Below are 12,442 nucleotides of genomic sequence, written 5' to 3'. Positions count from 1 at the left end.
GGTACAATCTGAAATGGTTCACGGAGGCATGGACGGATATGATTGGCTTCAGCATTTTCTTCCAGCCGATACTCAAACCGGCCACGACCCCAGTTCTGACATTGAGGCTCATGAAACACATCCGGCATTTCACGATGCGGAGGAGGTGGCTAAAGCGGCCGTTATGCACCAGCAGGCACAGAAGACATATATGTTAATGAGGTCAACCTATCCTAATCATGCCTCGAATCCGTCTCAGGCGTACTCCCAAGCCTCGGGTGAACAGTATGGAGGAAATAAACACCAACGAAATAGCAATATTCAATCCAACAATGCTCCTTATGGCCCCTCTGAATACCAAACAGCTCGCTCTCGCAATATAACTCAACGGCCAAATCCCTCCGCTCTGTCCCAAAAAGACTCGGATGCTCTGGCACGTCAAGATGCATATCGCCGCGCCCAAATTCCTGTTGGGCCCCCGCAGAGATCTCCTAACTCCAGAGTAAGCTCCTCAGAGGCCCATCAAAGCACCCATAGGGTCCGCGAGACTATAAGATCGACAGCCTCTACACAGAGAACGAGCTAACCCATGGCACAGGCTGTGTCCACATCACGAAGCCCGTATCAGGGCTACTCGGCAACCCCAAATCAGAATTTCCAGATCTCGATGCAGCGGTACATGACACAAGGAATGGCAGCACAAGTTCAAAGAACGTCCGCATCGCAAAGTCCTTCTTACACCCACTCTACAATTCCACCCCACAATACTCAGCGATCACCTTATTCCACTACGGACATCCCTCCAGTTCAAAGGACACATACACCTGTGGCACGGTCCCAATCACATAAAAGACCGTATCAGAGCTACTCTACCACCCCTGCCCAGGACACGCAACAAGTATATATTTCAGCTGCAGCTCAAAGGACACATGTACCGGTAACAAGGCCCCGAGAATCGCAGAGTCCATATGAAAGCCCATATGAAAGCCATTCCACGATCCCCCAGAATGCTCAAGGATCACCTCACCAGAATGCGCCGCGAAGCTCCTACTCGATGGGTGCTGAGATTGACACCGCTTTGGACTCGCCGAAGGGATTGAAACCCTCAGCGGCACGCAGCACAGTTGAATCCCGCCATTCGATTACACCAGCCATGAGCACTCGGGAGGGTCCGTCTACTAATTCCGCGAGGTCAAACCCAATTTCGCCTTTACCCTCATTTCGCAATCAAGATCATGTGCAGTCAGCCGTACCAATAGCGCCTGATAGGGTTCGCAGCCCCGCAACATTCCAGCCTGTCTCAACTCGCAGTCCTTCTGTTTCTTTTGTCTCCTCTGCCCCTGCCCCTCCAGCGCCCCCTACACAGGCATCAAACCAGACAAACCAGAAGCCTCCGATCTCCCGACAAAACGTACAGAGCACGCCAGTGGTATCCTCAGCCTCTGTGTCATTCACTCCCCCCGTGGCCTCTCACACGGGGCACAACTCTTCGCATACTTCAGGTCCTCGACGAGGTACAATTTCTGACTCGGCCGTGGCACAGCAGCCTACTGCTGGGAATGCGCAGTCGCGGGGTCACCCACTGCCGATACCACCGCCCCATCAGCAAAAACGGTGGGTTCCATCCCAAGATCATTCTCATGGTTCTATGCCACCCGCGAAGATGCGACGGTTGGACAATGGCGGAAGTCAAACAATGCCTCCCCGAAACGACCCATCTGCAGGTAGCTCGGTACCAGGGGCCCGAGTTCCTATGGTACAAGCTCGGCCTCGAGGCGTTGACAAGAACCGTGACTACGTAGTCCAGCCGATAAGACAGAGCGATTTACTGCGAAAGCAATCCTATAATCCCGCCACTATCGCGCGGGATATACTGATTTCTGCAGGAAAACACCCGACGGAAAAGCCTCTAAATCATCATCTTGAAGCGCTACGCCTTCATCTTACCAAAGCCGACATAATCGCAGACCTGGCGACGATTCGTTGGGATCTGGTGGACGTCAAGCCTCAAGTCGGTCGCATGCCTCCGGTCTCTGCACCCCAAATGCCATCTCTACCACCTCCTCATTCTCGACCACTTCCCACTGATTCTCGACCACTTCCCACTCATTCCCGACCACTTCCCACTGATTCTCGACCACTTCCCACTCATTCCCGACCACTTCCTACTCATTCCCGACCACTTCCTCATCCTCAACCACCACAAATGCCACCTCTTCGACCACCTCATCCTCAATCGCTGCAAGCAGATCAGCAATTACTTCCGCGTGCTACACCAAATCATGCGATTGCACGTGACCACGCATCGCTGCCGTCGCGTGACACACCGCCAAACCGTCAAGTCGCAACGCCGGAAAGTATCGACGCGCGCGCTTCTGGAGGTTTCAACCCTTGGGGTACTTTGTCTTTCCAAGCTCCGACGAATTATTCTTCACATAAATTTTCTTCCAACTTCCCTTCTGGACTTCCGAGAATTGACCCCGTGCCTGCGTCGCCGAATTTCTCGTGTGGCAAATCCGTCCCATTCCCAACCCCCCCGTCACCGCAACCGCAACCGCAACCACCACCACAACAGCGACCACCCTCGACCACAAAGAGTGCAGCTCCACCAAAATCCCCGCCGGCCAGAAAACAAGCGACCCCCCAATCTATAACGCAGCCTACACCTCAAGGGCAGACTGTCAAGAGCCAATCAGACTCTAATCGGACTGTCAAATCCCCAGAGGCAAGGTGTCTTTCGCAGCCACAAGTTGTTATCCCTCTATCACCCAAGATGGCACCGAAGAGAAGACCAGGACGACCTCCCAGGAGCGTGGCGAACAATGTTGAAGTTGCCATCCCCCGTGAACAGCCCGTGCATTATCAAATATTCCCATGCAAGTGGGAGGGATGCATTGCAGAACTTCACAACCTTGACTCAGTTCGGGCTCACATTGTGAAAGTTCACATCCCACACTCTCTTGTGTGCAAATGGGAAGACTGTGACAATAAGACACCAATGGCTGCAGCCGATATGTTTAGGCATTTGTCGAGCGAGCACATTTCCAAAATGGCTTGGGCGCTTGGAGATGGACCAAAAGTACCAGTAACTGGTGAGAATCACAACTTGCTTGCGCTTGATGCTCCTCCATGGGGCTGATCCACACACGATGTTTTTGGTCTGAAGAAAATGTCTAATCGGATAAATTCTCTAGCGGAAATTCAATCGAATCACCCTTCAGTTATGGGTGACCGGAGTGCCCGCAAAGGGACCATGATCTTGCCAGTGGAACAGATCGCAGTCGAGGCCTTTAGCAAGGTCCATGGGAAATCGACGATTAAGACCAAGGCGCAAGCCCTACTCGAAGCTGGCCGACACTGGAAACAGCAGATTGGGCCTGATATGGACTGGAGTGACCGTCGTCTGTCGACACCGGCGCGGCAGAATAATGTACACTGTGGGGAGATGGCATTTGTTGCGAATGATTGATGCATCCGATCGGCTTTTGTGATACCTTTGTGATACCTTTGTTTTCCTTTTTTTTCCCTCGGTTTATCGCATAGCGACTGGCTTGCATGTGAATTAGCTTTGAAAGTTGAAAGCATATAATAATATGCTACCTTGCTATAACAGGGCTTGAAATATTTGCACCTAGATGACACCTTAAAAGAGGTTCTGCTTTTATCTAAATCTAGACGGTGAATTCCATAGGGACCCACGCATTTCCAAATTACTCGAATGGAAGTAATGAATAAAGCCATGAGATTTGCAAAGACTGCCTTTCTCTCCAATTGATTGGACTGTCGTGTACAATTGGCTTGTGCCTGACCCGCTGGTAAAAGTAAAATCAAAAGATGTAGGCACTGGTATCTTGGTTCTCTCCCGAGTCGTAAATCGGATTCAATTCCCCTTCTCTGAAGCCGACACCCTGTCCGTGGACACCACTGGCACAGTATCCTTAGCCTTAATCTGGCTTGCTGATTCGGCAGACTCTGGTTCCTCCTCACTGGAATTGACATCGAGGAAGTGGTATAGGACAATCATCATCATGGCGCAGGAGCCAAGGAAGATGGCGAGGCGGTAGAGGTCGTTGTCGGAGATCATTGTGAAAGGAGGTTACAGAGGACGCAGATGGAATCAACAGACAGAACGAGAGTCGGGCGACAAAGCGTTAAGAGGTGGGCGATATAATCGGAGAAGCCACGTCGGCTAGTAGTTCAAGTGACGCTACACAGTGTGCGTGATTGCGGTGGTCGCAAAAGCAGGAATTGGGATTTTCTCTCTTCGATGAATTGAAAGGATTGAACGGAAGAGAAGAAGACACGAAGAGAGGAGAATCAAGTAGAGGGAGATGGGAGTATGTAGTTGACAAGGTCGGAGGTAGGTGAAAGAGAGCTATGGTAATGTAAGGAGGTATACGCATTACGGTGTAATGTATTTCCTCCATAGTAAAACGCTTATATTTTTTAGTACTTTTGTCCTTTTATTACAATAGGTACTTCTCTACCTCTGTAGGGAATATCCTTGTAGAACCTCTCTAGGAATATACACAAGCTCTTCCTAGGAAAGAGAAAATGGCCTGCCCCCTAGCGTATGGCGAAATTACCACTCCCCGGGAACATGAGAACATTCGAACTTCTTCAATCTCCCCCTCTTCTCTTCCCCTCTATTCCATCGGTGCCAGTCAATTCTACTTCGCTTGAGACATTTCCTATATGCGTCGTTAATTCACGATGACCGAATTGCAGGCCCCTACTGGGTCCAAACCGGGTCCCGCATTATTGGCCTGTCTTCAATGTCGTCACAAACACCTCAAATGCGATGGCAGGACTCCCATCTGCAGTCGATGTGAACTGGCCCGATCCCATTGCGAATATACAAAGTCTCGGAGAGGCTATAAGGGCCCGTCGAAAAAGCGCCGCGCTAACTCGCCGGATTATTTGCGCATGGATCCCAACCCGGTAGGCATGCTCGATGGCCCCGTAGATTGGGCCTCGCAGGCTGGCTTCACTTATGCGCCGACCTTATCGTTACCCTCCTCCGAATCGACTAGTCCTGGACTGCACGGTTTCTCGACGCCAATTGTTCCATCCGTTCGCCCAACCAGCGGACCGCTGACACCGGATTCTTCCTCTGCTGTCGGCGGGGATGGCTACCTGCTCGATATCTACTATAATTATTTCCACGCCGCTCATCCAATCCTGCCGCCCCACCGGCTCCTATATCGCTCCATGTTCCCCGTATACCTGGAGCAGGTGATGAAGTTCATTGGTGCACACTTCACCCCGGCCGCCTCGAGTGACACGTACCGGCATATGGTTGTCGCAATGGTTCAAGAACAAAATGCGTCGGTGGAAAAGGTGCAGGCGCTGCTTCTGCTGGCGATTGTGCTTCACTCAGATAATGAGCGCGCCGAGGCCGGCGTTTGTCTAGCCGCCGCAGTAGATACAGCCTTTGAGATTGGCATGCATCAAGCGACGTTTGCCATCGTTGTAAGCAATGGGGATCCAATCCGCGCCGAGTCTCTGCGGCGCACCTGGTGGGAGCTCTTTGTAATCGAGGGTCTCATGACTGCCCTTGGCGTGCAGCGCGAGTACCGGACCAACCAAGTACCGCTCGAGGTCCCACTTCCATGCGAGGAGCGGATCTACCATGACGCCCTACCACCGCCACCGTCTCCGACTATTGCACAGTTTGACGCGCGCGTGTTCGCGGAAGAAGAACGTGACTTCTCTTCATACTGTTATCGTATTGAAGCCATACGGATTCTCGGTCGCGTGGTGGCGATGCAGGATATGACCGAAGGCCAGCAGGACCATGTAGAAGCCCTTGATGCCCGTATTGGTAGTTGGAGCCATCACTTGCCAGAGTCCAAGCTAGAGCTCTTGCGACCCGATGGAAGCGTGGATGAGATCATGTTCCAGGCAACCATGATGTTAAACGGCGCAGCCATCTACCTCAACTTCCCGCGCTCTGATCTTCTTTCATCTCCCGCCGTTGCCGCGGAAGTAATCTGTGGCCACCATGGCCCGGTCAATGTCCCTGCGTTCTCGCACAACGAGCACGCCATGAAGGCCGCGAAGGCCGCCCGAGAGTTGTCCCGCCTTGCGGCCTTCCGTCTGCCCGTTGTCAAGCACACCCCATTCTTTATTTGTGCGCTTACTCTGAGCTCCATTGTCCAACTGGCCACCTGCTCTGTCAAAGCCGGTCAAATGCCAGACCCCAGCCGCGACCGCCTGGCGTTGACGATCGGTGTCTTCAAGTCATTGGCTCGCACCTGGGCCATTTCCCAGTCGATCATGCGGCAGATCAAAGCCGTTGCACGGGATGTCATGGATTTGGGACTGCGTCCGACGATGGACTCGCTGGATCTGACCACGGTGTTAGATAACAGTCAGTTCTGGGTGGATCAGAGCCCGAGCTGAGGAAAGAAGATATGACTACCTCTGTTCTTTCCGATTCGACCTTTCACACTGTCCCTGATATTCGCGACTTCGACACTTGTTGAACCAAGTCAAAAGCGTGCCCGGGCCCAGCGTGCTCACCAGCCTTTGACCTTTCATCAGAGGGCTGGTGTGTTCACCGCCTCCACCAACCCCTTGCAGGACTCTGGCCCTCCTCTGGCCCTCCTTAGGGCTATAGACCCAAGTTCGGAGTATACAACATAATGGTATAAATCTTTATCCGATTCCTGCCCGCTTCTTGACTGGTACCGGGAGGGAAATGGGTTTCCACCGGTACCTGACCTTATATTATTGAACAACAGCCTTATTCATTGAAATATAGAGTACATAGGAGATATCAATGCCAGAAATTACATCCTCCTTCGAGTCCAGAAACCAAGCAGACTACTTGTATTCACGGAGAAACTTCAACCGCTTAATAGCAAGCGAGAAATCTTCCTCGGTAGTGACCGTAGTTGCACGTCTACCACCCGGAATGGCATCCATCATTTCCTTAGCCTGCTTCAACTCGGAATTCAGAACTTCTTTGAGATTAAAGTGCTCATGTTCAATATTACGAGCGTGCAGCGTACCTAGATTAGTAACCTAATCAGCAACGACGATCAACAAGGTAGAGCGCATGACATGTCTCACGATCGACTTTGGCAAGGTGCTTATTGGCTTGGACGATTGCACCCCAGAGAGCACAGGCTTCTGCTATTTTTCCAAAGGCCTCGTTGCGGATCCAGCCCAGAAGACCGTTGAGAAGGTCCGCTTCTGATGATTTGTTAGTTGTTAGTTCTCGTGGGCTGGAGGGTTCAAGGGAAATAAATAGGGAGATATGACTATGTACCTCTGGACTCCCTGGATAGCCGGTAGAGAGTAGGGATTTCGGCTGACATGCGCTCGTAATTCATTTTGCCGAGATGATAGATCAAAGACACGAGAGAGAGAGATGTGTGTTATCAAAGGGGATGGACTTGAGAGAAAGGGTGTTATATAGACGCTAGTGCGACAACAGAATCCAGATGGAGACATTGACTCCTTGAATTATCTGGTCTAGCCTATCTTTCAGAGGAAGCAGGCTTTGATTTTGAACAAAGCGTACATGTTGAAGTATACAAGATCTATTTCGAGAACAAAGAATGTGGCTACAAGATGTTTTATTCCCCTAATTTCGGCTTTCACCGCAACACCTAGCTATTTAACTTTCTAGAGCCTTGGAAATATGTGACGACAAAGAAAATTATTCCTGTCAGACTGACTGGTTGAGATAGACCGGGGAAGAACAAAGAGAAGGCCGTCTCCGACTCTCCGCAGAAGAGAAAGTGAGGCAAGATAGAAAAAAGGAACGAATTCTCCCTTCTTCAACATTCGTTCCATATCTTCCAACCCTTTCAGTGTTTTCGCCTGAAATGGCCGCTGAAAATATGCCTCCGGATTTCGTGAATCGCATGGAAAAGGTTCCAGCGCCATATCAGGGTGAACAACAATATGGCTACAGCAAAGACGGTAGGTTAACATGAAACCTGGGTTCACTCAAAGACAATAAGCTGACAGATATTGATAGGACTATCTTGCGCAATGATTGCCTGGATGCTGGACATTGATGTCAGAGCAGCCACCAAGAAGCGCGAGCTGCAACGGACATATCAGAGAATGTGCCTTTACATCAAGCATATGGAGCGTACGTTTGTCAGATTTCTGAAACGCTAGATAGTCAATACTGATATCAGTACATAGGTCTCATGGACCAAGCCAACATCAAATACGACGCCTACAGCGGCGCGGAAGACGGTCGGAGAATAAAAGTAGCCAGAGAGACCTTCAAGCCGCAGTTGAAGGCCAGGTTCATGACAACAGCACCGTATCCAATCACAGCTCCGATCAGCACCGACGGAGAGCTCTGCAGAAGTGTATCCGATGCACAGACATTTGAATACAAGCTTCACCAGTTGGAGGTCCTTCGGTATATGGAGAGGGCCGATGAACCGGCATTGACTGACTTCGAGGGGACTACGAGGAAGCCCAGACCTGAGACGGGCTGACTGAGTGGCCATTTGAGCAGAACCTTGATGATTTTCGGTTGGATTAGTTGGAAAGATTTGGTCAATGCTTCCCTTCGTGGTGCTTGGGTTTGTCGTTTAACTGCAGTATCGGCTGTTTTCGCATGGAGGTTAGTTTCTTAGCGAAAATGGAAAAAATGATTCAAAACATAGCAAGTAAATTAGCATTTGTCGTTTGATACGAAGCAATAAGCTTGTCCCTTGTATGATTTCGATTCTGCTTAGGATCGGAACTTGTAAGATAAATCGACAGCCCTAGAGTAAGCCACGTTAGACACTTCAGGGTTGCAGAAAGATTCATAATGCACAAGAATAATGCCGATTGAAAAAGACTTCGATTTCATTCAAACAGGTCTAACAGTGCTGCCGCCCAAGTGTAAAATCCAGGGGTATCTCAAATGCTGGGTTGATGGTATATGAGACAGGCAACAAGAACATCGCGGGCTATGTCAACAAGTGCTTTCACAAAACCGAGGAATAATGAGGGGAATAGCGCCAGGTAATGAGAAAAAAAAAAGGACAGAAAAGCCAAAACTCCTTGCCTTATGCTCAGGTGGTATCGGCGTTACGCGAAAATGCAGGGGGAAATGAATGAAAGGCCATGACGAGAAATTCCATCAGGCAAGTGTCTAGGTGCTTGCGCCGCTGCTTAATTCGCGCATTTCTTGCAGGGCAACAGCACGACGTGCAACGACATCTTCGCGGCGGACGACATTGCGCAGTGCTTCGCTGGCTTGAATCAGGCCGTCGATACTGATCGCGTGGTTTGTCATTTGGTGGTTGATGTATGTGTAGAGTGCCGCCGGCGTCGAGCAGGTTGTTAACAACTGTGGCTCGTTGAGCTTGAGCAGTGCAAGAGCAACTTGGAAAAGGAATGTGCTTCCACCTCCGCTGCCAGAGGCACCATTTTCGGCGTTCTTGGCACTCTTGTCGTTGCTCTCCTTAGTACCAGAGGCATTTGGCCCGGAGCCGTTTATTGTGCTGGTCACATTGAGACACAGAACCACGTCCCATACGCGATACAGTGCCTCCGCGGAGAGACAGTCTGTGAAGACAGATAGGAACCATTGGAAGGTGAGTGCCTCTAGTTCAATGCCCAGTTCCTCCAAGTGGGCGGAGAGTCTGGGAAGTAGTTCTGAGATATACTGACGCAAGACTACCTGATCGGCACGGGAGGCAAGCAAGCCATGGTCGTAGTAGTGGTGGGGCAAAATGATCTCAATCATCGAGGTTAGAATCCAAAACGCGTCCTCGGCAGTCGGCATGATGAGCAGCAAAGACCCTGCGATTAGGTTCATGCCCTGACAGTAGCCTACTTCTGGGTTACGGCGCGAGTATGCAAGCAGAACCTCTTTCAACTTGCCGACACCAGGCCCTTTGCGGAAGAAGACATTATCGGTAAGAGTGCGGCGTATATCCATGTCGATTTGTGCGACGACGGAGGGGTCGGGGTCCGAACCGCCAACGCCATGCACAAGGTCATCATAGTAGCCAGGAATTCGCATTGCCGAAGCCCCGCTGCACTCCGACCAAATTTTGGCGCGAAGAGCAACTGGGATGCCGCCGAGTACGAGCAGCCGGAATTCTCGCCACTTCGCTCGGCCAACCTTGCCTTTGTTACCCAGATTTGCGATGCCTACAACTTCGCCGTCGGCGAGCGAGACTTCTGGCGTGTCAACGGCAGCAAGAGATCGATCGGAAGTGGCGGCAGCGGCTGCCGCTTCGCCCTCTTTTCGGCGTTCAGCGCGCACTTTGCGAAGGAACTCGTTCCATCTCACGGTTCGATCACGTTGCAGTGTATCGTGGAGATCAGTCAACTGTTCCAACAACAGTTTTACAGGTTCCATCTCTGCGACAGTAAATCTGGCGGCTGTGTCTTTGAGCTGATCCGATGACAAGCCAGCGAATTCGGGGCTGTCGGCCGTGATAGCCGATGTAGACGCCGATGGCTGTGCGCTAGACCCGACGGCCAACGCCCCGTCTTTGTCGTAGGAAACAGACGAGCTATGAGAGCGACTCTCTCCTGCAGTGGTCAAGGAGACAATCGGGCCTGCGCAGGGCGTGTCGGACAATAGCTCTGTAGGACGGGACGGCATCTTCAGATAGTCCTGCCAGCGACGGATGGCAATACCTCCACTTTCAGGGTCATCTGGTGAATCAGGTAGAGAACGTGAGGTCTCGGAAGCGTCCTGCCGAAGTTTGGTGATCTCGGGATCATCCTCATGATCTGACGCATCAGTTCGAAGATGACCGAGAGTCTCGGTTATACTCAAACTGCGATTACCGCTCTTGATAGTATTCGCTTCTCTCTGGCGCTTCTTCCTATGTTGATCATAGATGAAACCGAACCGGTCGGTGAGAAACTCACCCGATTGGGAATTGTTGTAAATAGGCGTCAGCGTCGGAGGCTTCGACTCCATGGGCAGAATGGCGTCCATCTCGACGGGTCCAAGATTTGTGGAGGCTCTATCCGTAGTCTCCGACGTCGCGCCCTGAGACACGCTGCCAGCTGCATTGCGTCGCAAGGCAGGAGTGTTCATTTTGCCCTGGACGCTCGACCCACTGGCAGATCGTCCAGTATTAGCGATACTGACATTGCTGTTAATCCTCTTCAGTGCGGCCACTGCCGACATTGAGCCCTTAGAATTGGCAGAAAATGTAGACGAAGTACTTTTGTCTCCGTCAGGCCTTCTGAGTTGAGGTTTATTGTGGATAGACTCAGTATCACTTGCATCTTTGCTCGACTGGGTATTGCCAGCAAATAACTTAACAGTCCAAGAGCCGAGAGAACGTGAAGATTTGCGCGAATGAATGCTTACATCGTCGCCATTTACAGACGTGCTAGCAATGCGCTTCGCCGGTCCGTTTCGTGCCGGGCCATCTGGAGGTTGAAATAGCTGCTCATCGAGCGCTTTGCGTCGCATTGCAGGATTGCTGGGCACCCGAAGACGCTCAGTCTCTTCTTCTCCAACTTCACCGACATCACTCATAACGCTACTGGCGCGACTGGTTTTCCGGCTCGTATTGGTCGAGCCAAAAAGGTACTCCTGCCAGCCCCGAATCGAGCTTTGACGCTTGCCGCTGTCAGTGACTCCGCTACCTCGATCATTGTCTGATCGCTGGGCGCGAATCGTGGCCTGGGCTTCTGCGGAGTCACCATGAGGCCGAGAGCCAACGGTGTCTTCCATAGCTTGAGACATCAGTCCATTCAAGCTAGAATAGGCTTGACCAGCATGATCACTGCTATGAGTACTTTCTGCGTCTGAGACACGATCACCCGGCGGATTCTCCAACTGATAGAGACGGCGTTCAATATCTTGGTTGGACACAGACACATCTCGGAGCATTCTCTTCAACTCTCGCTCCCTCGCATCGGCGCGTTGGCGGAGGGCCGAGATCTCAGCATCCCGTTGAGCCAGATCGCGAGCGAACTGCCTCACCATCTTCACGGCGCCTGTTCCGGCAACCAGCCGCTCAATGTGCGCATCATCAGCCAAATGCAGCGCGCCTGGGATATCGTGTGTCGAGACGGAATCGGCGAAGAGGGCAGATCGGCCTGATTTGAGCCCGGTCGTCAGATTTTCTAGCGTAGCCTTCCGCCCACGGTTAGTCACGCCTCCAGTTGATTCCGCTCTGTTTTCGTCGGCGAACAACGCATTCGAAAGGCCGCGGGCGAGGATTGGAGATTTGTCTGGTGGTGAGAGCGAGGGGAACGAGGTCAAGTCGGTCGTTGTGTGGGAGGAGCCCGAGTGGCGCTTTTGCATTTTAGCCCGAGCTATCTTAGCATTTCTACTTCTGCTCGAGGCGCTTGAGGCTTGGGACGATGAACGCCGCTGGGAGTGGGTGTCGGAATCCGCCATGACTCAACAACCGGGCAATGGCGTGAACGGTAAAATCGTGGATTAATGGCTTCATGAAGGCTTCTCTTAGAGCTTTCGGAGATGGGTGAGTTGCATTGAATTGCAAACGGTGCC

General features: G+C 51.6%; 6 protein-coding genes across 6 annotated transcripts; 3 read left to right on the top strand and 3 right to left on the bottom strand.

The window, feature by feature from the left end:
• Positions 1 to 13: 13 nt before the first annotated feature.
• LCP9604111_1235 (putative C2H2 finger domain protein) lies at positions 14 to 3,448 on the top strand (the record flags this gene model as incomplete). Its single annotated transcript, XM_039076082.1, has 3 exons — positions 14 to 481; positions 578 to 3,071; positions 3,174 to 3,448. 3 exons carry the CDS (start codon positions 14 to 16, stop codon positions 3,446 to 3,448), a joined length of 3,237 nt encoding a protein of 1,078 aa, XP_038933783.1.
• Positions 3,449 to 3,859: 411 nt separating this feature from the next.
• On the bottom strand, positions 3,860 to 4,063 carry LCP9604111_1234 (dolichyl-diphosphooligosaccharide--protein glycosyltransferase subunit 4; the record flags this gene model as incomplete). The annotated part of the gene is made up of 1 exon (XM_039076071.1): positions 3,860 to 4,063. The coding sequence occupies one exon, from the start codon at positions 4,061 to 4,063 to the stop codon at positions 3,860 to 3,862; it is 204 nt and encodes a 67-aa protein (XP_038933782.1).
• Positions 4,064 to 4,692: 629 nt separating this feature from the next.
• LCP9604111_1233 (Zn(II)2Cys6 transcription factor) lies at positions 4,693 to 6,384 on the top strand (the record flags this gene model as incomplete). The annotated part of the gene is made up of 1 exon (XM_039076060.1): positions 4,693 to 6,384. One exon carries the CDS (start codon positions 4,693 to 4,695, stop codon positions 6,382 to 6,384), a length of 1,692 nt encoding a protein of 563 aa, XP_038933781.1.
• A 423-nt stretch (positions 6,385 to 6,807) lies between these two features.
• LCP9604111_1232 (uncharacterized protein) lies at positions 6,808 to 7,319 on the bottom strand (the record flags this gene model as incomplete). Its single annotated transcript, XM_039076049.1, has 3 exons — positions 6,808 to 6,995; positions 7,057 to 7,179; positions 7,256 to 7,319. 3 exons carry the CDS (start codon positions 7,317 to 7,319, stop codon positions 6,808 to 6,810), a joined length of 375 nt encoding a protein of 124 aa, XP_038933780.1.
• A 498-nt stretch (positions 7,320 to 7,817) lies between these two features.
• On the top strand, positions 7,818 to 8,450 carry LCP9604111_1231 (uncharacterized protein; the record flags this gene model as incomplete). Its single annotated transcript, XM_039076038.1, has 3 exons — positions 7,818 to 7,914; positions 7,973 to 8,089; positions 8,146 to 8,450. The coding sequence occupies 3 exons, from the start codon at positions 7,818 to 7,820 to the stop codon at positions 8,448 to 8,450; spliced, it is 519 nt and encodes a 172-aa protein (XP_038933779.1).
• A 647-nt stretch (positions 8,451 to 9,097) lies between these two features.
• On the bottom strand, positions 9,098 to 12,232 carry LCP9604111_1230 (TBC domain-containing protein; the record flags this gene model as incomplete). The annotated part of the gene is made up of 1 exon (XM_039076027.1): positions 9,098 to 12,232. One exon carries the CDS (start codon positions 12,230 to 12,232, stop codon positions 9,098 to 9,100), a length of 3,135 nt encoding a protein of 1,044 aa, XP_038933778.1.
• Positions 12,233 to 12,442: the final 210 nt, after the last annotated feature.

The sequence above is a fragment of the Penicillium roqueforti genome (genome assembly GCF_015533775.1).
Source record: "Penicillium roqueforti strain LCP96 04111 chromosome Unknown scaffold_01, whole genome shotgun sequence".
NCBI lineage: Eukaryota > Fungi > Ascomycota > Eurotiomycetes > Eurotiales > Aspergillaceae > Penicillium > Penicillium roqueforti.
Note: the sequence above shows the minus strand (reverse complement) of the source record. Positions and strands in the feature narration are given on the sequence as shown.